Genomic DNA, 21714 nt, shown 5'->3' with positions numbered 1-21714 from the left:
GTTTTCATTTAACGAAGTCAACCATTACCAACCAACGTAATGCTCTGCTAAGTGCTAATATTCATCTCATGTGAAAGAGAGGAGACAAGACGACAAGTGTTTTATCTTATTGTCTGCTAATGATGTAGATAATGTGTAATTATATATGTTGTTGAAATAATACTAAAAAAAAACAAAGCAAAGAGAGACCATTTGGATCCACGTTGACTTAAAAAAAAAAAAAAAATCAAGCACAATACACTGAACCATGTGCAATTTTCAATATCCCATAATATAATATAAATATATATTTTAATCAAATTCAAACCCCTAATTGAAAAAGACACAATTAAAGAAACTGAGTTTTCCTTATCATCAAATTTAATTTCAACTGTTGGTTAGTCAGCTGTGTGTTTCTTTCATGCTATAAATGATGATGCTATGGAGACTGTGAAAAATAATAAATATCAAATAATCTAAATGTTTTTGTTCTCTTATTATGTATATTAACAGGTTTGATTAAGAGTGATTTTTTTTTTTTTTTTTAAATGGTTAATAAAAGGGTTTTCCATTTCAATGGGCAAACACATAATATGTTTTTATTAAATTATGTCCTACGATTAGGCCGAGTTTCCTGAAGCAGACATGGTTAGCAATACCCATTAAAAATGTTAACTATAAGGTAACAAAAGTGATCAACTCGCAGCTCGACGATGGCCGACACTTATCATATCTATCCATATAATACTATATGAGTTAATATTCATCGGGCTATATTAATCCTAACATCAATATGAAATGAATTAATTGACATTCATGTATAGTTGAATATAAGAAAATTTTCCCAATAACTGACCAGTTCAATTAATTGATCAATCAGAAGATTATATATATAGGCTATCAATAACTCTATTATCCCCTAAACTGATAATTAATATATACGTTTATCATATACGTGTACTTGGGACTTGATACATTATAGCCCCTTTTTTTTTTTTCCCCCCGAATCTGCCTGTTTGGATACGTAAACTTTTCATTAAAAAAAAACTAATTACAATAACAGCTAATTAATATATCATTTTTATTGAGTAAAGTATTATGAGGGATAGTGCGTAACCTACTATGAGATATCATCTGTATCTTTTTCTTTGTTAAACAAGCAATCTGTTTATAATATATACAAAATATTAGTATAGTGTTGACAAGTTCTAAATTTGAAAGATCAAAATGATAGCTAGGTCTAATAAAACGATGTCCAAATTGATTTATTTTATTACTTAAACCGCTGAACAACAAAAACAATGAATCAATGCACAAACCCATTTAACCATAATTGATTTTTATTCTCTTCAAGGGGAACAGTCTAGTTCACTTTCTTATGTTCCTGGTTGGGTGCCTTTTAATTACTATTCTTCAACCAAACAAGATACAGACCAACTTATCTTTATATACTAAAGTCATGTTTTCAGTAAGATGGATAGCCCAACTCACAGGGTTGATTCTTCTTAAAATTATTATATAAATGTGGGTGGTGGCAAGTATCCTATTATTTGCACTCCCCATCTAACATTATTCAGTCATTTATAAGAACCTGTATTAATAATTAGCAATTCGCTATTTTATTTTTATTTTCATGATTTGACTTTCGTAAACTTAAACTAATTTTATATCTTTTTTTCAACCCTGATCTGCTGCTGGTCTTCTCAGAAACTTTTATGATGTCAGATAGAGAGAGATGTAATTAGTGTTTTCATTCAACTCCAAAGTTTTTAATCGCCTCAGAAAATTTGGTGGGAAGTAATTGTACATACTGAACGTTTAATTGATTAGTTGAAAAACAAGCAAAGAATAATCAATTAGTATATATAAATGGGGTAATTTATTGTACTATTTAAATTATTGCTAGGTGTGAAGAAAGTGTCGGTTATTTCCAAGCTCTGTGGACCCCAGTTGGCTATAGTTGGAAACCTACATCTTTCTGTATCTTTTCTTCAACACACCGGTGTAGGTATAAACGATGTCCAAATAAATTAAGATTAAAGAGGGATGGATCCGTTAATGAAACCAAATTATGCGAAGCCAAGGAATCAGATTCTCTTTATAACTTAAAACTCTGAAATACCAGAAAAGAAGTGTCCCCTCCCGCCCCCTTATTGACTAACCCTTAATTATTTATATATAAAATTAATAATACAAATTACAATTGTCAACTTGCACAGGGAATATCTTTTTTTTATACCATATCTATCGCACCGATTATCATTTTTTATTGTATTAAACCACATTCTCGCCTCTTCATTGAGTTATTAGATTCAACAATATTACGCTTTTAATTAATATAGCATATACTCCAATAGAGAAACTTTCATAAGTTAAGTTATTATATAAAACTACTTTCTTCAACTAATAACTGTTATTGTAAATAATATGACTTGTTTAACTTTCATTGTCGCTTTAACTAAGGTTGTTTGCTAGTGGCATACACAGTAGGAAGAGGCAGAATAATTGCTGGGTGACGTGAGTGTCGATCTACCTCTCTATTCTTTTAAAATTTTTTATCATTTTTAGGGCATTCAGTTGATTTTTCAATTGGAAAGAGCATTTCTTCAATTTGGAACCACGTAGATAATGAAAACAAAATTGTAAAAGATCGTCATCGGAATATCTCAGATATAAAGAAGAAAGGTGAAAGCGGGTCTAGTAGCCAGTGTGTGGAAGTTGTCACCGTTGCTAACTTCCGATGTTTCACTAAAAACAAACAATAAAAATTTGTTATGCCTAAACAAACCGTCGAAGCTACATCACACGAGTACCAATCAGAGTCAAAATGATTTTATTCATCCAATCTGTCACATCACCCGCAGATAGAGAGAATATGGTTTGTTACATCTAGCATATTCAGAGTATTGTCTCTGATTGAATGCGACTACTATTTGTCTAAAAAACCCCAGATAATTTAAAGATAATGCTTAAGTTATCGCCAATGGGATGGAAGGAAGGATGTGCACAGTATCTACGCCACTTGCAGCCTTATAATCATCACCCTTGAATCAGTAGCTATAATCGGAGGTGTAACCCGCGTTATTAGTCCAATGCCTTAGGTATGCAATTTACTTTTCAAGTATTTTCTTTTTTTTTTGGAAATGGACCTGGTAAATGGTCATTTACATTAAGTTCAGATGTTGCCATTATTAGTGTAAGGGGTAATGTCTTTAAGAGAAATGAGGTAAGAATGTCCTAAAGTTGATTGATATGGTTAAATGGCGTAAACGGTAACTAAGTGGTAATGGGCTTTTCATACAAATCCATATATAGTATCCATAAAATTGCATTAGGGTGAGTTAGTCATTTTACCTCTTACTGGGATTGCTAATTGTTAAGTGTTTTAAAGAGTCACAATGGGCATTAATGAGGGCTTATCGTTATGTTGTGGTGGAAAATGACCAAATGCCTTTATCTGAAAATTTATGCCAATTGACCCTTATATCTAACTTTTTATTGACCAATCACATTAGAGTAACCATTGCATGAATATTTACAAGATTTTAAGTGAGAGGAGTCGGCCTTTTACAACCCAAGTGCATCATCTTCTTCTTCATCTCTCAAATCCACATAAAACGCCACTAATTCAAAATTCAAGCATTTTATTCTCAATTTTCATAGAGTTCAAGTTTGGTTTTCAAGGAGATTCACCACTACACTTTAAGAGAACTTCCATTTCATAGTTTAAGGGTGAGTTTTTTTCAAAACCTATGTTTCTGATCTTTTAGTTAAAAGAGAAATTTATAAGTGGTTATGTGTATAGGTAGAAAGGGTGAACCTTTGGAGCTAAGGAGGATTGTCCCTTGTGCTTGTATACTCTTTAAGGAAAAAACTCTCCCTTTTGACCCATGGCTAACACCAGGGTTTATGAACATTTACATTTAATTTATGTTTAATATGAGGTGATGCTATTTTGGTTATGGATTTGTTTAAATGGGTGTGGTGATTGGTGTATGTGTGCATGTGGAGATGATTATACCAATTAAGAGATTTGTAGTTGACGATGTGTTGGCACTTTTTGGTTCTGTAAAAATGCAGGTTTTTTAATAGCCTTTTAATAATACAAGAATGAGATGGCAAATGATATGAATGTGCAAATGAAGGTCAACTGGTTAAAAATAATAGAATTCGGATTTGGCTTTTTGATACTTATAATGTACATTTTCTTTAATATCATCATACTGAAGTATAGAAGTCCGAGTGAGTTATTCTTGAAGTGTAAAAATTGAGAAACGAGCACCTAAAACTTTATGTTTTAGCCAAAAAAATGCGAAGTAGGAAATACTGTAAAAATTTCTTCTGAAAGTGACGAACTGTATTGGCATCCCCTTCGTTAATGGAAATCCCATTTGTGTTCTTTCTAATTCTAATAAACCCCTGAATACTTACTACTCTGAAATTCCTGTATTGTATGAGAAATTGAATGAATTAATCACGAAGAGTAGTAGGAGAATATAGTATGATTAGTTCATGGGATATGTTAGTCCATATGTTTGCATTCCTAATTGTACTGCATAAGCTTATTTAGTTGTCTTATGAAAAATTTATTGAAATGTTTCCAAGACTTGATTCCATGAGTCTCTTGATGTATAAACCAGATCAGAGGAATGGACTTCTTAGGACACCATGAGTCCTTTGAGGTGACGACCAGAACAATGTAATGTTTATTAATGAATCCATCGGATAACAAGACTAATGAAACCATCAGTTAAACCAAAGAATAGCATGCCATGTACATGAATATTTATCAATTCATATCTGTTCTATGTTTTATATATATTATGTATGATTTGTTAGTACTTATGCTTTTTATGAAAATTCCCAGTGTATATATGTGTTTTAAATGACTTGTTATGTTACAGAATGAAGGCATATTTTGTAGATATACTGTCTTATAAGTACTTGTATAATGCTTATCATGAACCTTAATAGTTTATAAATGGCCATATTCCTGACTGCAACGTTATCGACACACCACGAAATGTTTTAAAATGTCTTTGCAGGTAGGAATTAAGGCATGAAGCTGGGAAAGGATTCCCGAGGGAACGCTATGAGCATGAAGGGATGTTTTAATTATGCCTTTTTGAATGGTTTTGCTAAGTATTTAGTATAGTAATTATGTTTCTATCTCATAATGCAGTAAATATGTCTGTTTTATGGGTCATATATGTTTTAGGGTTTAAAAAAGAAATCAAATTGGCCTATAAATTTTTGTGAAATGTGTATGTTCTCGTAGTACTACTATGGATTCATAATTACTCCAAGAAAGGAACCTACTATTTTTGGACTTGTAAATCAACTTATTATGTTTAGAATTAAAATGTTTTAAAATTAAAAATAATATATTTCGAACTACAAGTTTATTCTTTTAATAGATTTTAAATAAACTTCTTTCCTAGGCAAACTATGACTATACTTGTTATAGCATGATATGCTTGATTCTTCATGCATCCATCTTTCATCAACAACATAGCTTTATGTTCATCTTTGAATGTTTCATCCAAATTTAACAAATCAACAATTAATCTGTTAAATGTATCAATATGGCAACTGATATTCGTATCTGGTTTCAACTGAAGACAAAACAATCTTTTCATCAAATAGAGTCGATTCTCATTGCTTCTTTTTATGTATTTGTTTTCCAGCGCCTTCCATAACTTACCGATAGACGTCTCTTTCATGAATGGATATTTCTGCTCTCTATAAAATATGAGCGAATCATCCCACAAGCTTTTACATTCAACCTCACCTAGTCTTTCTCATAGATATCTTCTGGTTTTTCCTACTCCAGAACGATATCAAGATACAGATGATACAAGCTATCCATTACCTCACTCTGCCACAAGCCAAAATTATTTTGACCATCAAATTTTTCAACATCAATTTTTGCATTTGTAACTATTATCATCTTTACTGGCACGGATGGTGGTGCCACGGACGGTGATGCCTCAAACGATGAATCCTCAGATGATGATGCCATTTATGCCTTACTCAATTGGCTTGGTAGAAAAAGTCCACCAAGCTCCACAAATTACTATATTCAATAGCTACCAAAAACTTAACAATAGCCCTAGATAGTAGTAAGTGCTTAAATGATTCAATACGCACCAGGTAAATTCCTAAGAAACAATGGAGGGGTCACAAATGGTCCCACTTAAAATCCAGTCTCCTTAGACTATTATCGTCTTATTGAAAGAATTATCCTAAACATGCATATAACCATACAAATAGCTACTCACTATTCTAAACCTAGGCTCTGATACCACTTGTTATGCAACGGAAACATAAACTCAATGCTAGCTATTTAAATATAATAATAACAACTACTAAAGCAGAAATAAATAGTCAAAATAAATGCAAAAATAAAGAATACCATGAATTAGCGAGGTTCGATATTATAACCTACGTCATTGGGCGCTGCAAAAGAAAACTCCACTATCTCCAAAGAATATTACAAACTTTTTGAGCAATACTACAAATACCCAAACTATATGGGCATAAAAACAATTACCCAAAACAAAGAGGAGATACAACAAAACTTTCCAACTAAAGGGTCCTTAATGAAAGAACCCTATACAAGAGGGGTGTAATTAAAATATAATTTGGGAGGCTTATAACTATGGCTTGGGTCTTTATATATAGGCCTCAAAAGTTTCCTTACTTTCATTCCTAAGCAACGTGAGACATACTAACCTTTGACCTATTTCATATAAGTCTCTAAACCTTTCTCTATTTTCATTTCAACCTTATGTGAGATTTTGCTAAATGAGTCATTTTTCCAACAACAACTACTTCACCATAAATCACCGATTTTATTGTTATAACCATATCTTTATCTTATAATATTTTATTAGGTTTCTAAGGTATGGAGCTGTCGCTTTAAGGAAAATGTTTTGAAGTGGTTCAAATTGTAATTAAAGAATATTTTGAGCAGGCATTTTCAATAATAGTCATTGGATGGCTTTCAATTTTTTGTTAATTAGTCGCCATCTCCAGCAAAAATTAATAAAATTATTCATACCTATGCCTTGTAATCATGGACTTCTTCTTCTACTACTTCACGTAAAGTACTCCCTGGTTTTGATAAATAAATCATAAAAAAAAATTGAGATAAAAAAAATACTCCCATCCAACTAGTCCAATACTATCAAATCCCAAAATCATACCCAAAATAAAACCAAAACGCACCCAAATTATTGTCTTTCTATTGACCTTGAACCACACGAGATATTTGTTTATTAGGAGATTTCAAAGTGCTTGATTTCTATTGGTATTCATGCAAAAACGGCACTTTAATATGAGGATTGACTTTAATTCTTATGAATATCCATATGGCAAAACGAAATTAAATAATTGTTGCACTGATCCTTCAAAGCCACAACTGTGTTCATGTCCCATGTTACTAGCTTTTTTCAAGCCACAAATTCCTATATTCCCAACCTCCACTCACCCTAGGGTTTTCGATTTTAGTGGTTTTTTGGGTTCGATTGGAGTTTGTTTCTAAGGAATTGAAAGGAGATTGATCTTTGGAGGTTGACTAGGATTGTTTTCGAAGTTGTTCGTGTTGTTTTTTTGGGCTTTTGAATCATTTCCGGCATTGGAAATCAACGTTTGTGAAGTTGGCACTCCACCTATTCGACAAAAAGCCCAAAAATGAAATTAATGTTAATTGACCGTCCTGCCCTTACTTATAACAGACTTTTGACTATCCTACCCTTCTTTATTATGAAATTGACTAACGAAACTGAATTGTGGAGAGTAAAATTGTATTTTGAAGCTTTTTGGATGGGAAAGATCATTAGACCATTACTTGGATGGTAAAAAATTGTTTACTCTATATTATATAATATTAACGCCTAAAGTTAGATTATTTAGATAAAATTATTAATTAATAATTAATTAAGCTCATCATATCACTAATCCATTGTAAAATGAAAGCTTAAACTTTCGGGGTTTTTTCGCCAACTTTATTCTAATAAATTACCCCTTTTAACACTTGTGAATTATTGACGATTGTGATTTGTGAATTTTATATTTATAAACCATACTTTACTTTTAAAATCTTATTCTATTTTACTTGATTTGATTGTTGTTACAATCAAATCAAGATTATATGTTTGGTTAATTCACATCTTAATTGTTAGAAAATTTAACATACTTCAAGTTGTAATGTAATTAACAAAATGGAAAACGGTAATCAAATAAATTATTATATATTGAAGAATATCATATTATTCCTTTATTGTCATGTAATATTAAAAAGGTGCGTTTAGTTTATTATTTTTATCCATATTCTCAATCCTATTCTTCAAATGTTGTTTGGCACATTATTTCCAAAATATTAGTTTATTTTTTAATTACTTTTAGACCCCATAAGTTTATTAATTTCATTAAATACCCCCCAGAAAAAAGTTTAAAAACTAACAAAAACATCCCCACCCACCAATACTTGCCAGATTCTGGCAACCACCGCCGGTGGTAGCCGGAATCTATCACAACAATCATACCACCATCGAAAATGGCCGTAATGGCCAGATCTGGCATTTTCCAGCCAAATCCGTGGTGGATCTAGCCGGAAAAGGTCAGATCTGGCCGTCAGTGACGGCCAAAGAAATGGCCGTCGTTGACAGACAACAACGGTCATATCTTTGGCCGTCGCTGACGGCCAAAGATGGCTTTTTCCGGCTATCGAAGGCCACATCCAGCCTTAGATTTGGCCTTTTTCGGCCAGATCTATGGTGGATATGGCCGGAAAAGGCCATATAGATTGAATACCCGTCAGATCCGACCGGTATGTGCGGTTATCCAATTTTCTGGCCAGATTCAGGCTGTGGTGGCTGGAATCTGGCATTGTTGGTGATAGGGATGTTTTTGTTATTTTATAATATTTTAATATATTGGGGTGTTTATTAAATTAGCAAACCTTGGGGGCTTTTTCATAAATTTTTAAATTTTATCTCGTAATACTCTCCTATCCANAAGAGTTCATAATGATAACCACTTGTGTGATCTAAGAATGACTGTATCCATGCGCACAAATGATGTACTCTTGAACGGCACGAGTTAAAGGCATTTTTGTCAAAAAATATTGAAAATGGCATTTTTTAATAAAGCATTTAAAGTTGGATGATTCCTTAATTTGAGTATGAGAAAAAAGTCTAATATTCTAAGTGTTTTTCAGATCTTAATTAGTTTATATTTTGATAATTAATGCCTATTAAATAAAAAAAATTACCCAATTTTTTCTTCGATTTTTTTAATTAAAATTTAAGAGTAATATACTAAGACAGTGACCAATGAAAAATAAGATCTTTAGCCTTACCTAAACATATATGTGATTAAATATTTGATCAAAACTCAAAAGGTAACCTATAATTAAACCTTTTAGGTTTGATTCCCTTTCTTTGTAAACTTGATACTTTGTTGCAGAATATATCGCATATCCTCACTGGACAAACATGCACTCATTTATCAGTTAAAGAATATTATATTATAAAATACTTAATTAAGCTCATCGTATCACTAATCCATTCTAATAAACGACCCCCCTTTTAATATTGGTGAATTATTGGGAATTGTGATTTGTAAATTTTATATTTATAACAATCAAATCAACATTATATGTTTTGTTAATTCACTTTTTAACATCATAATCGTTATAGAATTTAACAATAAATTATTATATATTCTTTTATTGTCACGTTATATTAAAATTATTCTCATGATCCTTTTACTAGAAGAGCTCAAATTTCTATTGGTATTCTGTATTCATGCATAATTGCACTTTAATTATGAGGATTGACTTTAATTTCATGTGGAAAACACGAAATTGAAGAAAATTGTTGCAATGATGATATCCTATGTCCCTGTTTTTGCTTTCTTTAAACCCAAAAATACCATATATATAATAAAGGGTTAATGACATTAATAAACATGGATTAGCTCCCCCATAAATTGGTAATTCCATAATAAAATATCCTTCCCTCAAATGCGAAGCCCCTTTGTTACACTATTCTAGATTATTATTATGATGTTATCTTATTTGGATTAAAAAGTATAATAAGTGTTTTTTTAGGGCATATTTGGTATATTATTTGAAAAATGTTATTTTGAAAAAGTGTTTTAAGTTGAGTTGATTTGGATTAAATCGAATATGATCAAATTTTGAAAATGTATTTGGTAATACATTTGAAAATTATAGAGTTGGAATAGTTGTTTGTTACATTTTTTTTAAGATGTCTTTAAGACAGAATAGTTGTTTGGTACATTTTCTGAAAATATTTATTATTATTTTTAACCTCCTACATTTTTTAATTTAGCTAAACATGCCCATAATAAAAGTTTAAAAATTAACTAAAACACTCCAGCCACCCAAGAGGACCACCTCCGGGCGACAATCATTGGAATGGAGCACGACTGGTTGGATCTGGCCGGTCATGTGCCGATATGGCCGTTTTTGATCAGATAGCTCTGGTCGTCATTAACGACCAAATAGCGAGATAGATCTTGTCATTTCTGACCAGACCCATGGTGGATTTGGTTGGAAACGGCCAAATCGGCACATGACCGATCAGATCTGACCTATCATGCACCATTCCGGCCACGTTGTTGGCGGCTGGTTGCTGGAAGGTGGTGGTGGTCTTAAGTGAATTAATTTTCAGATTGGAATGAGAGAAAGAAAAATGTTTTAAGTTGAATAAAGTTGGATAGAAAAATGTTTTAAGTTGAACAGAGTTGGATAATATGAAAACAAATCCCACCCTCTTTTCATTTTTAGACCAAAAATCTTATTTGAGTTGGATTGATTTTCATAATGGATTCCCTTAATAACTAAACAAACACTTATTCCACTTTAAATTCAACTAGGATAACAGAAAAATGATCCATAATAGTGTAACACTCACCGTTCGCCAACCTCCACTCACCCTAGGGTTTTCGATTTTAGTGTTTTCTTTGGGTCGTGCTGTTTGTTTAAGGCATTGAAAGGAGATTGATCGTTATGGAGGTTGACTAGGATTGTTTTCGAAGTTGTTCGTGTTGTTTTTTGGGCTTTTGAATCATTTACGGCATTGGGAAATCACACGTTTGTGAGTTGGCACTCCACTATTCGACAAAAAGCCCAAAAGGAAATAATGTTAATTGACGTCCTGCTACTTATAACAGACTTTTGACTATCTACCCTCTTTATTCTGAAATTGACTACGAAATGAATTGTGGAGAGTAAATGTAGTTTGAAGCTTTTTGATGGGAAAAGAATCATTAGCCGATATTTAGATGGTAAAAAATTTTATCAGCATAATCAGATTAACGCCTAACGTTAGATTATTAGTAAAATATTAATTAATAATTAATTAAGTCCTCATACACTAATATTGTAAATGAAAGCGTAACCTTCGGGGTTTTTTTCGCCAACTTTATTTAATAAATTACCCCTTTAACACTGTGACTTATTGACGATTGTGATTTGTGAATTTAGATTGAGAAAGCTCATATTTACTTTTACAAATATTATTTATTTTACTGATTGATTGTTGTTACAATTAAAATCAAGATTATATGTTTGGCTTAATTCACATCTAATGTTAGAAAATTAACTACTTAAGTGTAAGTCCTAACAAAATGGAAACGGGTAATCAAATAAATTATATAGTGAGAATCTATATTATTCCTTTATTCAGTGACTATTAAAAGGGGCTTTGAGTTTATTATTTTACCTATTCTCAATCCTATGTCTTCAATGTTGTTTGGCACATTATTTCCAAAATATTAGTTGATTTTTTGAATTACTTTTAGACACCATAAGTTTATACTGTTCATTAATACCCCCAGAGAAAAAAGTTTACAAAACTACACAAAACATCCCCACCCCAATACTTGCAGATTCTGGCAACCACCGCGTGGTATAGCCGGAATCTATCAAAAAATACTATCCACCACGAAAATGGCCGTAATGCCATATCTGGCATTTTCCAGCCAATCCGTGGTGGATCTAGCCGTGGGAAAAACAGGTCAATCTGCCGTCAGTGACGCAAAAGGGAAAATGGGCGCGTTGACAGGACAACACAACCGTAGTATCTTTGGCCGGTCGTGACGGCCACAAGATGGCATTTTTACCGGCTATCGAAGGCCACATCCAGCCTAGATTGGCCTTTTGGCAGATCTATGGGTGGATATGGCGGAAAAGGCCATATCAGATTGAAGCACCCGTCAGATCCACCGTAGGTGCGGTTATCCAATTTTCTGGCCAGATTCAGGGGGTTGGTGGCTGGAATCTGGCATTGTTGGTGATGGGATGATTTTGTTATTTATAATATTTTAATATTGGGTGTTTTATTAAATTACAAACCTGGGGCGTTTTTATAAATTTTTAAATTTTATCTCGTAATATCTCCTATCCAACTATTCCAATACTATCCCCAAAATCATACCCAAATAATAAACCAAACGCACCCAAATTATTGTCTTTCTATGACAATGAACCCACGGATATTTTTTTATTAGGAGAGTTCAAAGTGTCTGAATTTCTATGGTTATTCTGCAAAACTGCACTTAATTATGAGGATTGACTTAATTTCTTATGAATATCATATGAAAACACACATAAATAAAATGTTGCAATGATCCTGCAAAAGCACAACTGTTCATGTCCAGTACTGCTTTTTTTAAAGCCAAAATTCATATTATTGTTTATAACCATATCTTATCTTATCATATTTTATAAGGTTTCTAGGATTAGGAGCTGTCGCTTTAAGGAAATGTTTGAAGTGGTCCAAATGTAAATTAAACAATAATTTGAGCAGGCATTTTCAATAATAGTCATTGGATGGCTTCAAGTTTTGTTAATATCGCATCTCCAGCAAAAATTAATAAAAGTATTCATACCTTGCCTCGTAATCATGGACTTCTTTCTCTTTTCTACTTCACGTTAAGTACCCCTGGTTTTTGAAAATAACATAAAAAAAAAATTAAGACAAAAAAAAAAAAAAATGAGAAAATTGGAACCACTGTATGACTTAAAAAAAAAAAAAAAAAAGTCACACAAGTACAACTGAACCATGTGCAATTTTAATATCATCAATATAATATAATATAATAATTTATCAAATTCAAACCCTAAATTAAAAGGCAAATTAAAGAAAAATGAGTCTTTCCTGATCAGCAAATTGAATTTTCATTTTGGTTAGTCCGCGTGTTTCTATTTCAATGAATATAAAGATGATGTGCTATGGAGAATGTTTGTCTCTTTATGTATATAACAGGTGTGATTAAGGTTTAGTTTGTTTTTTTTTTTAATGGTAGAAATAGAAATGGTTCATTTTCAAGGGCATATCATAATATGTTTTTTAATTAATTATTGTCCTTAAGATGAGCGATGTTTCCTGAAGCAAGAAATGGTTAGCTATACCCATTAAATAATATTATAAGGTAACAAGTGATGGCTGGATAGATCCCCACACTTAAATGAACATAATCCAAGATACCATTAGTATTATGGATTACGGGCTGAATTTCATGTTGTCTATTTTCCCAAAAGACAATGCTTACAGAATCCAATTTACAGGTGTAGATGCAAAAAATCTACCGTCATGGAAAATAGGGTGGTGATCCGTGGGTTGAGGTCCTGACACATTGACCTGCACACATGAAGGGCAAGCGTGAAGCTTCGGAAAAACCGAGGTGGTGTTTGCCGTAGGCACTCCGACGCTCAAGTCAGCACGGCTGAAAAGATTTAATAAGAATTAGGAGAAGAGAATTACCAGGAGTCTGTCGGAGGCAGGAACTAGGCGGGGGCGCGGGTTCTTGGGAGCAAGAACTTAGGAGCAAATAGATGTTTTGAGTAGTGTTGATACTGTGGGAGCTGCCCCTTAGAGGGCAAGCTCGTTTTTTATAGTGAACCTAAGGGGTTGGAATCTAGTAGGACATGAGTCCTCTTTTGGGAGATAATCCCTCCATAAAAGAGATATGATTTCTTAACCTTATAGATTAAGTTTAATAGTTTAAATAAGAGTTGGAATTAGTAGGACACTAAGTCTATTTAGGAGATAATCCCTATCATGAAAGAGTATATTTCTTGACCTATCAGATCAAGTTAATAGTTTGAGTGAGATTTGAAATCTTAGTAGAAGAGGAATAGAATGAGATTCTGATTTACCTATTATACTCTGTGTTTAGGCTAGGGTTGAAACACAGTTTAGCTTAACTTATGATAAGCCCAACTCATAGAGTGGGTAGGTCGCAAGGTGATTTTAAAGCGGGGCCCCATGGATTAGGTTGGCCTGGGCCTGACATGTTTATTCGTTATGTGCCCCGTCAAGCCCAAGACGTTTTTGGCCCTAACAGTTAGCCCCCACTCTCTAATAAGAGTATTAGCTTAGAGTAGATTAAATCGAATGAGTGCAGATGAGGATTGTGATCGTTGTGGGGATTGGGTCGATGACTGTCGATTGAGGTGCAAGAACCCTTCAATAGTCTGGTGATGAATGTGTAGCTTTATGGACCGGATGGCCAATCGAGGTTGCAAATCTGGATCGAGCAGGTCGATCGAAGGCAAATCCGGACGGCAGGGTCGATCGAAGTGCAAATCCGTGACGAGCAGGGTCGATCGAGGTTTGAAATCCGTGGCGGCATGCTCAATCCGAAGGTGTAAATCCGAGATCAACAGGGCGACCCGAAGGTGTAACTCGGATCGAGTAGGTGACTCCGAAGGTGTAATCTGTGGAAGTCTGGCTAAGGCGATCCGAGTGTTACGTAGTTTATCAGGCAGGCTGATTTGAAGTGGGTCCATACGTTTATCGCGTGGAGTTTGAAGGTGCCGTACGTTATGGATCAGCCGATTTGAAGGTGTACGAGTTATGCGGCAGGCCGTTGAAGGTGTTCCGTGACGTTTATCGGCAGGACGATTTTGAAGGTGTCTACGTTACGGTGTTATGGGCCGGCCGATTTGAGTGTCGTACGTGTATCTGGCAGGCCGATTGAAGTGTCCGTACGTTTATGGGCAGGCCGATTGAAGGTTATCGTACGTTTATCGGGAGGGCGATTTGAAGGTGTCCGTACGTTTATGGAGGCGATTTGAAGGTGTCGTACGTTATCGGGCAGGCGATTTGAAGGTGTCGTACGTTTATCGCGCAGGCCGAATTTGAAGGTGTCCGTACGTTTATCGGGGGCAGCCGATTTGAAGGTGTCCGTACGTTTATCGGGCAGGCGATTTGAAGGGTCCGTACGTTTATCGGGGGCCGATTTGAAGGTGTGTAGTTATCGGCAGGGCGTTTGAAGGTGTCCGTACTTCATCGGGCAAGGCCGATTTGAAGGTGTCGTCGTACGTTTATCGGGCAGGGCCGATTTGAAGGTGTCCGTACGTTATCAGGCAGGCCGATTTGAAGGGTCGTACGTTTATCGGGCAGGCCGATTTGAAGGTGTCCGTCGTTATCGGCAGGCCGATTGAAGGGTTTGAGAGTGGCGGGCGGTGCACGATTGGGGGGCCGATTTGAAGGATAGCAAGTTCTCGGGATCAGTGTTACGACGTTGTGCAAGATGTTGGGTATACGGGCAAATCGGGCGAGGCAGATTGAAGGTGTCGAAGCGTTATCGGCGGCAAGAAGGTCGATTTGAGGGTTGTGTACGTCACGTGAAGTCATCGGGCGGGCCCGATTTGAAGGATGTGACAGAAGAGGTATCGAACGTTCATCGGGGGAGGCGATTTGAAGGTGTACGAACGTTCATCGGGCGAGGCGATTTGAAGGTGTTAGCAATTCGTCGACCGGAGTCGATTGGAGATGAAAATTTTGAAAATACTTCATTAAATGTTTGGCCGTGAAGCCGACTGTCTAAAGGAGAATGGATAGGCCCATTCATCTTAAAAGGAAACGAAAAAAACAAAATTAAAAGGAGTCACACTAGAGGTAGTAGCGTTTGAGGTGAACGGCATTCCAACATTGTGGATGTCTTGCCCTCGGGGGTCTGGAGTTTGTAGGCGCCTTCCCGCTTCTTGATTATCTTGTAGGGCCTTCCCGGTGGGTCCGAGTTTTCCAGAGTTAATCCTTGGTGTTTGGAAGACTTTCGAAGGAACAGTGCCTATCCTGAAAGTGCGGATCCCTCGGCGGGTTGTAAAGGGCGGGCGGTTGTTGCTAGTAGGCTGCGTTGCGGATACTTGCTGTTCTGTAGTTCGTCCACAGTGTCAAGGTTCTGGCAAAGGTTTTTGCTATTTGATTCCTCGTCCCACCGGAGCCTGGTGGATGGAACTGATATTTCGGCTGGGATGAATGCTTCTGAACCATATGTCAGGGGAGAACGGTGTTTCGCCAGTTGATGATCGAGGTGGTCGGTATGACCAGAGGACTGGGTAGCTCGTCCGCCATGCGCCCTTAGCTTTCTGTAATCGCTTCTCAGTGTCTGCATGATTGTTTTGTTTGAGACTCGGCTGGCCGTTAGACTGGGGGTTTCGGGTGTCGAGAAGCTTAACTTTATTCCCCACATGTCACAGAAATCCCTGAAGCCGAAATAATGAACTGGGACCCATTGTCGGTGACAAATCTTTTGGTATTCCGAAACGGCAGATCAGTTTTTCCAGATGAAAGCTTTGACTTCGGTCTCTGACTTGGGCCAATGCCTCGGCTTCGATCACTTGGTGAAGTAGTCTGTCACTGCAACATGAAGACCCGTTGCCCGGTGCAGTAGGTAACTTTCCCACGATGTCCATTCCCCACTTCATGAATGGCCATGGTGTCCGAATGGAGTGGAGTCGTTCTGGGGGAGGTGTGAGACGTGGGCAAACCTTTGGCAGTTGTCGCATCTCTTGCGTAAGCGATCGAGGCGGTACGGATTGTCGGCCAGTAGTAACCGCGGTGGATCACCCTATGAGCAAGACTGCGTCCCCTGCGTGGTTACCGCATTCGCCTTCATGGAGTTCGGATAGGACATTTTGGGCTCTTCTGGGCTTATGCATTTGAGGTAGGGACCCGAGAACGACTTTCTGAGGAGTTGACGTCATGTAGGGTGAATCTGGCGGCCTTTGCTTTCAATCGGCGTGCTTCGTTCTTGTCAGCTGGGAGCTATCGTCTTCCAGGTACTTCACTATCGGATTCATCCAACAGTCGGTTTGCTCAATGCCCATGGCTTCTCTAGCAGACTTGTCGGTGGTGGTTCTTTCCAGTTAGCTGGCCACTGCATGAATAGGAGGGGGATGGATGACTCAGAGGAACATGGGAGGGCTGAACCAAGGTTGGCGAGGGCGTCGGCTAGGTTGTTCTCAGCTCTGGGGATCTGTACTATCGAGAACTCTTCGAATTCGGCCTGCAACTCTTTGACATGCTTAGATAGGATGTCATTTAGAGTCACGTGCTTGGTACGTACCTTGTAGTTGATTGACCACGAGTTGGGAGTCTGACTTCACTGCTAGTCTCTTGGCGCCGATTTCTCTGGCCAAGGTGAGTCCAGCTAAGAGGGCTTCGTATTCGGCCTCATTATTCGTGCACTTGAACCCACAACGGACTGCTCGCTGAATGATGTCTCCCTCTGGTGTGGATCAGCACTATTCCGAGTCCGTCGTTGACATTACTCGATCCGTCTACTAGGAGGGTCCACTTTGAAGGTGGTGCGCCGTTCATGCATAGTAATTCTTTTCGGCCTGGGCGGTTTCGCTTGGTGTGAAGTCGGCAATGAAATTGCTAGTGCTTGGGACTTGACGGCGGTGTGCGGGATTGGTATGATACGTCGACTCGCTGAGTTCTACTGTCCATTGCATGAGTCGGCCTGACAGCTCTGGTTTGTGCAAAATTTCTTGAGCGGGAATGAGGTGATCACAACTATAGGATGGCATTGGAAGTACGGTCTGGCTTCCTGGATGCATGGATGAGGGAGAGGGCAAGCTTTTCCAGTTGGCTGTACGAGTTTCTGCGTCGAGGGAGACTTGCTAATGTAGTAGACCGGTGACTGCTTCGTTCCTTTCTCGGACTAGTACTGCTGATATGGCGTCTCTGAGGACCGCTAGGTAGCGTAGAGCTTCTCTCGTTCATGGGTTTGGACAGCAGTGGGGGGTTAGTCAGATACCTCTTCAGCTGTTGTGGGCTTCTTCGCATGAGGGGGTCCAGTCGAACCTGTTGGATTTTTTTGAGGGCGTGGAAGAAGAGGTGGCACTTGTCAGCGGACCTGGAAATGAAGCGGGTCAGGGCGGCCTCGTCCTGCAAGACGCGGACGTCTCTGACGCAAGTTGGGGATGTATAGCTGAGAAACGTCTGATCTGGTCGGGGTTTGCTTCTATTCTCGCTGAGTAACCATGTAACCTAAGAATTTACCTGACGAGACGCTGAATGAGCACTTTTCTGGGTTCAATTTCATGTTGTACTTTCGGAGAATGGCGAATGCCTGGCTAAGGTGGTCAAGGTGTTGTTCAGCCATCAGGGATTTGACGAGCATGTCGTCGATGTAAACTTCCATGGTTTTCCCTAAGTGGTCAGAGAACATTTTATTGACCAGACGTTGGTAGGTGGCTCCGGCGTTTTTCAGTCCAAACGGCATTACTTTGTAACAATAGGTTCCCCTCTCTGTGATGAAAGCGTCTTTTCGGTCGTCCGCATGCATTAGATCTGATTGTACCCGAGAAGCATCCATGAAACGAGGAGTCGTGCCCTGCGGTCGCATCTACCATCATGTCAATATGTGGGAGCGGGAAAAGAATCTTTGGGGCAGGCTCTGTCAAGTCTGTGAAGTCGATGCAGACTCTCCACTTCCCGTTTTTCTTTTTTACGACTACGACGTTTGCCAGCCATTGGGGTAGTGGACTTCTCTGATCATGCCGTTGTTTAGGAGGTTCTCGACTCTTCATTGATGATCTGGTTCCGTTCAGTGCGAATTTTCTCCTTTCTGCTTGACTGGCGGGTGATCTGGATCACTTGAGCTGGTGGACCATCGCGTCCGGGTTGATCCGGTCATGTCAGCGTGGGACCAGGCGAAACAGTCTTCATTCTTTTTAGGAAGTTTATCAGCTTCTCTCTTGTCTCGGGGTCGAGGCGGGAGCCTATGTTGTTTTTCTTCTGGGTCATCCGGTGTATCTGCACCTCATCCAGCTCCTCCTTGTCGGTTGATCGGGCTCGGTTCGGAGGGTCGGATGAGACTGTAATTGCTATGGGAATGTCCCTTGCCTTTGAAGGCGTTCTTGTAGCAATCCCTAGAAGCTTTAGGGTCGCCCTTGATCTCCTGCACTCCCCACTTGGTTGGGACCTGATTGTCTGGGGGAAGGTCGATGGCACTGCCCGCATGTCATGGATCCAGGGACGGCCCAAAATGACGTTGTAGGGGGATGGGCAGTCGATCAACAGGAGACTGTTTGTTGTTCACGCCGGCATAGATAGGAAGGGTGATTTCCCGATTGTGTACTTTGTTCTGAGCTGAATCCAACCCGCAGTGTCGGTCGTCTGTTGATATTCGCTTCTTCCAGTCCCATCGCTTTTACTGCTTCGAGGAACAGGATATTCGCTGACGAACCCCCATCCACGAACACCCTTTCACTAGGATGTTGGCTTTTGCAGGGAGAGGACAAAGCATCGTGGTGAGGGGCAACCAAGGTGATCGGCTCGTCAACCTCAAACTGAATCACTTGATGGGAGTATGAATCGGGATGAACAGACTGGATTTCATGGTGGTGGGTTCTAGCATACCGCTGGCTGACGAGTAACTTACCACTAGTTCTGCCTCCGGAGAGATGCGAGCAGAAACCCTTAGGTGTTGGTTCTCGCGGAGGGGTCGACTGTTTGGAGCTTTTGGCTAATGGTGTTTTCCCTTTGTCGGTGAGTAGGTCACGGAGGTGTCCTTTTAGGAGGCGGCAACCTCGAGCCGCAAGGCGAGAGCAATCGTGGTGTTATGCCCATGGTCGTTGTGGAACTCGCACACTTGGTTGTGTTCTCCTTGCCTGGGATTGAGCTTACCAGGCCACTTGACAGCGGATCCCATACCTTTCATTATCGCTACGACCTGGGTGTTTCGATGCTGAGACTGATCTGGTATTTGAATTGATTCGATCCCGTGTCGTATTGCTTCTCGAGGGTTGGCGGTCATATGGTCTCTGGCTCTGCTATTTCTTGAGGGGGGTGGTAGCGGTGCTCTGCCGGTCTAGGTTCCGTTTTCTGTCGTTCTAGGTTGTCGTATGGAGGCGGCGGTTCATCTCATCTTCCTCCACCTTATTTGGATCACGGCTCGGGCCAGAGCGTCTTCCATGGTAGTACAGCCTAGCTTTGTGAGCTCCTTGTATAGTTCCCCGTCTGGAAGGAGGCCTTTCCTGAAAGCCCCAGCACAGTCTCGGGGTTACAGGAATGAATAGAGATTTTCTCCTTGTGAACCTGCTAACGTACTCTCTCAATGGTTCCCTCCCTTGTAATTCGGTACAAGTCGGCCGACAGTTCTCTAGCTTCTTGCTGCGGCGAATTGTTCCACAAAAAGTGTCAGTAAGCTGAGCGAACGAATCGATGGATCCGTTCGGGAGATTCGTGTACCATTGGAGCGCGGACCAGACAAACTAGAACCGAAACTTTTGCACATACAGGCTTCAAGGGTCGGGGTATTGAAACAGTAAACATCGCGGTTTGTACGAGGTATGTGGGCGTCCGGGTCGGTGGTACCGTCGTATGGTTTCATGTTGGGGATACTGAATTTTGGGGCATGTCAGCCAGGGCGACTCTGTCCGCAAAAGTGATTCGCGGAACAATTCGGTCTGCTTTTCTTGGTTGGGATGGCATTCCTGGGATACGCCTCATCACTGCTTCGAGTCGGCCCGTCTTTTAGCCAATAACTGTTCTACGGGGGAAGGAAATGCTATTGGTTCCTCTTACCGGGTCTGGTGCCTCGGGGGTCATCCCCCGAGGGGTAGACTGCGGATCAGCCCCGTCGTGCGTTCCTTGGTAGCATATGTCTTCGTTCATCCTTCTGGCTGGATGACTCCCATTGTCACTGTTCTTCTTCCCTACACGGATGGTCATGGGAGTTGTATGGTAGTCGTTTGGTCTTTAGGAGGGTGAGTTCAAGAGCTGGAGTTGGTTTGGTTTGGCCGCTCACCCGCGGGATGAGCTAGGCAGGAGGGGGTTTGTGTTTGAGTTGACTGGAGGGGGAGTGGCATGGTGGAGATGGGATGATCCTTGGATTCTCTATGTTAGATCGTTTGATCATGATGCTGGATGAGTCGACTGGACCGGCGCCGCTGTGTCTTTATCTCGTTAGTCAGAACGGAGTAGTCGGCCGCCAATGTGTCAGCGGACGCGGTCTTTACCAGAATCCGAGGGTTGGTGCTCTGGTGTGGAGAGGGGTTGCATGGAGGGGATACTGGTGCGAACGGTTGGAGGGTGCTTGGCCGGGGAGAAACTCGAGTTTAGAATTGACTTACTTCTCTTTCAGCGATGGTTCTCGACCCGGATGGATGCGTTTTCGGCTTCCAGTGCGGCCACCTTTTCTAGATTGTTGCATGAGAGCGGTTAAAGCCTCCAGTCTGGCCTCGATGCCTGAGTTAACGTCCCCAGATTGTCAGCCATGGAATATTCTCCCACGTAGGGTTCGTCACGCGAATGTTGCTAGAGGCCCACGGTGGGCGCCAAACTGTAGATGCAAAAAATCTACCGTCATGAAATAGGGTTGTGATCCCGTGAGGTTGAGGTCACTGACAATCCATTAGAACTGCAACATGAAAGGGCAAGCGTGAAGTTCGGAAAACAC

General features: G+C 39.1%; 1 protein-coding gene across 1 annotated transcript in view; it reads left to right on the top strand.

The window, feature by feature from the left end:
* LOC116133838 overlaps window positions 1-16327 on the top strand; it is a 44660-nt gene extending 28333 nt beyond the window's left edge. The window contains exon 7 of the mRNA XM_031419542.1: window positions 16022-16327. Within this exon, the coding sequence (XP_031275402.1) occupies window positions 16022-16327 (306 nt within the window). The remainder of the gene's footprint in view (window positions 1-16021) is intronic.
* The last annotated feature ends 5387 nt before the right edge of the window (window positions 16328-21714 follow it).

The sequence above is a fragment of the Pistacia vera genome, unplaced genomic scaffold (assembly GCF_008641045.1).
Source record: "Pistacia vera cultivar Batoury unplaced genomic scaffold, PisVer_v2 Contig1001, whole genome shotgun sequence".
NCBI classification, from domain to species: Eukaryota; Viridiplantae; Streptophyta; class Magnoliopsida; order Sapindales; family Anacardiaceae; genus Pistacia; species Pistacia vera.
Note: the sequence above shows the minus strand (reverse complement) of the source record. Positions and strands in the feature narration are given on the sequence as shown.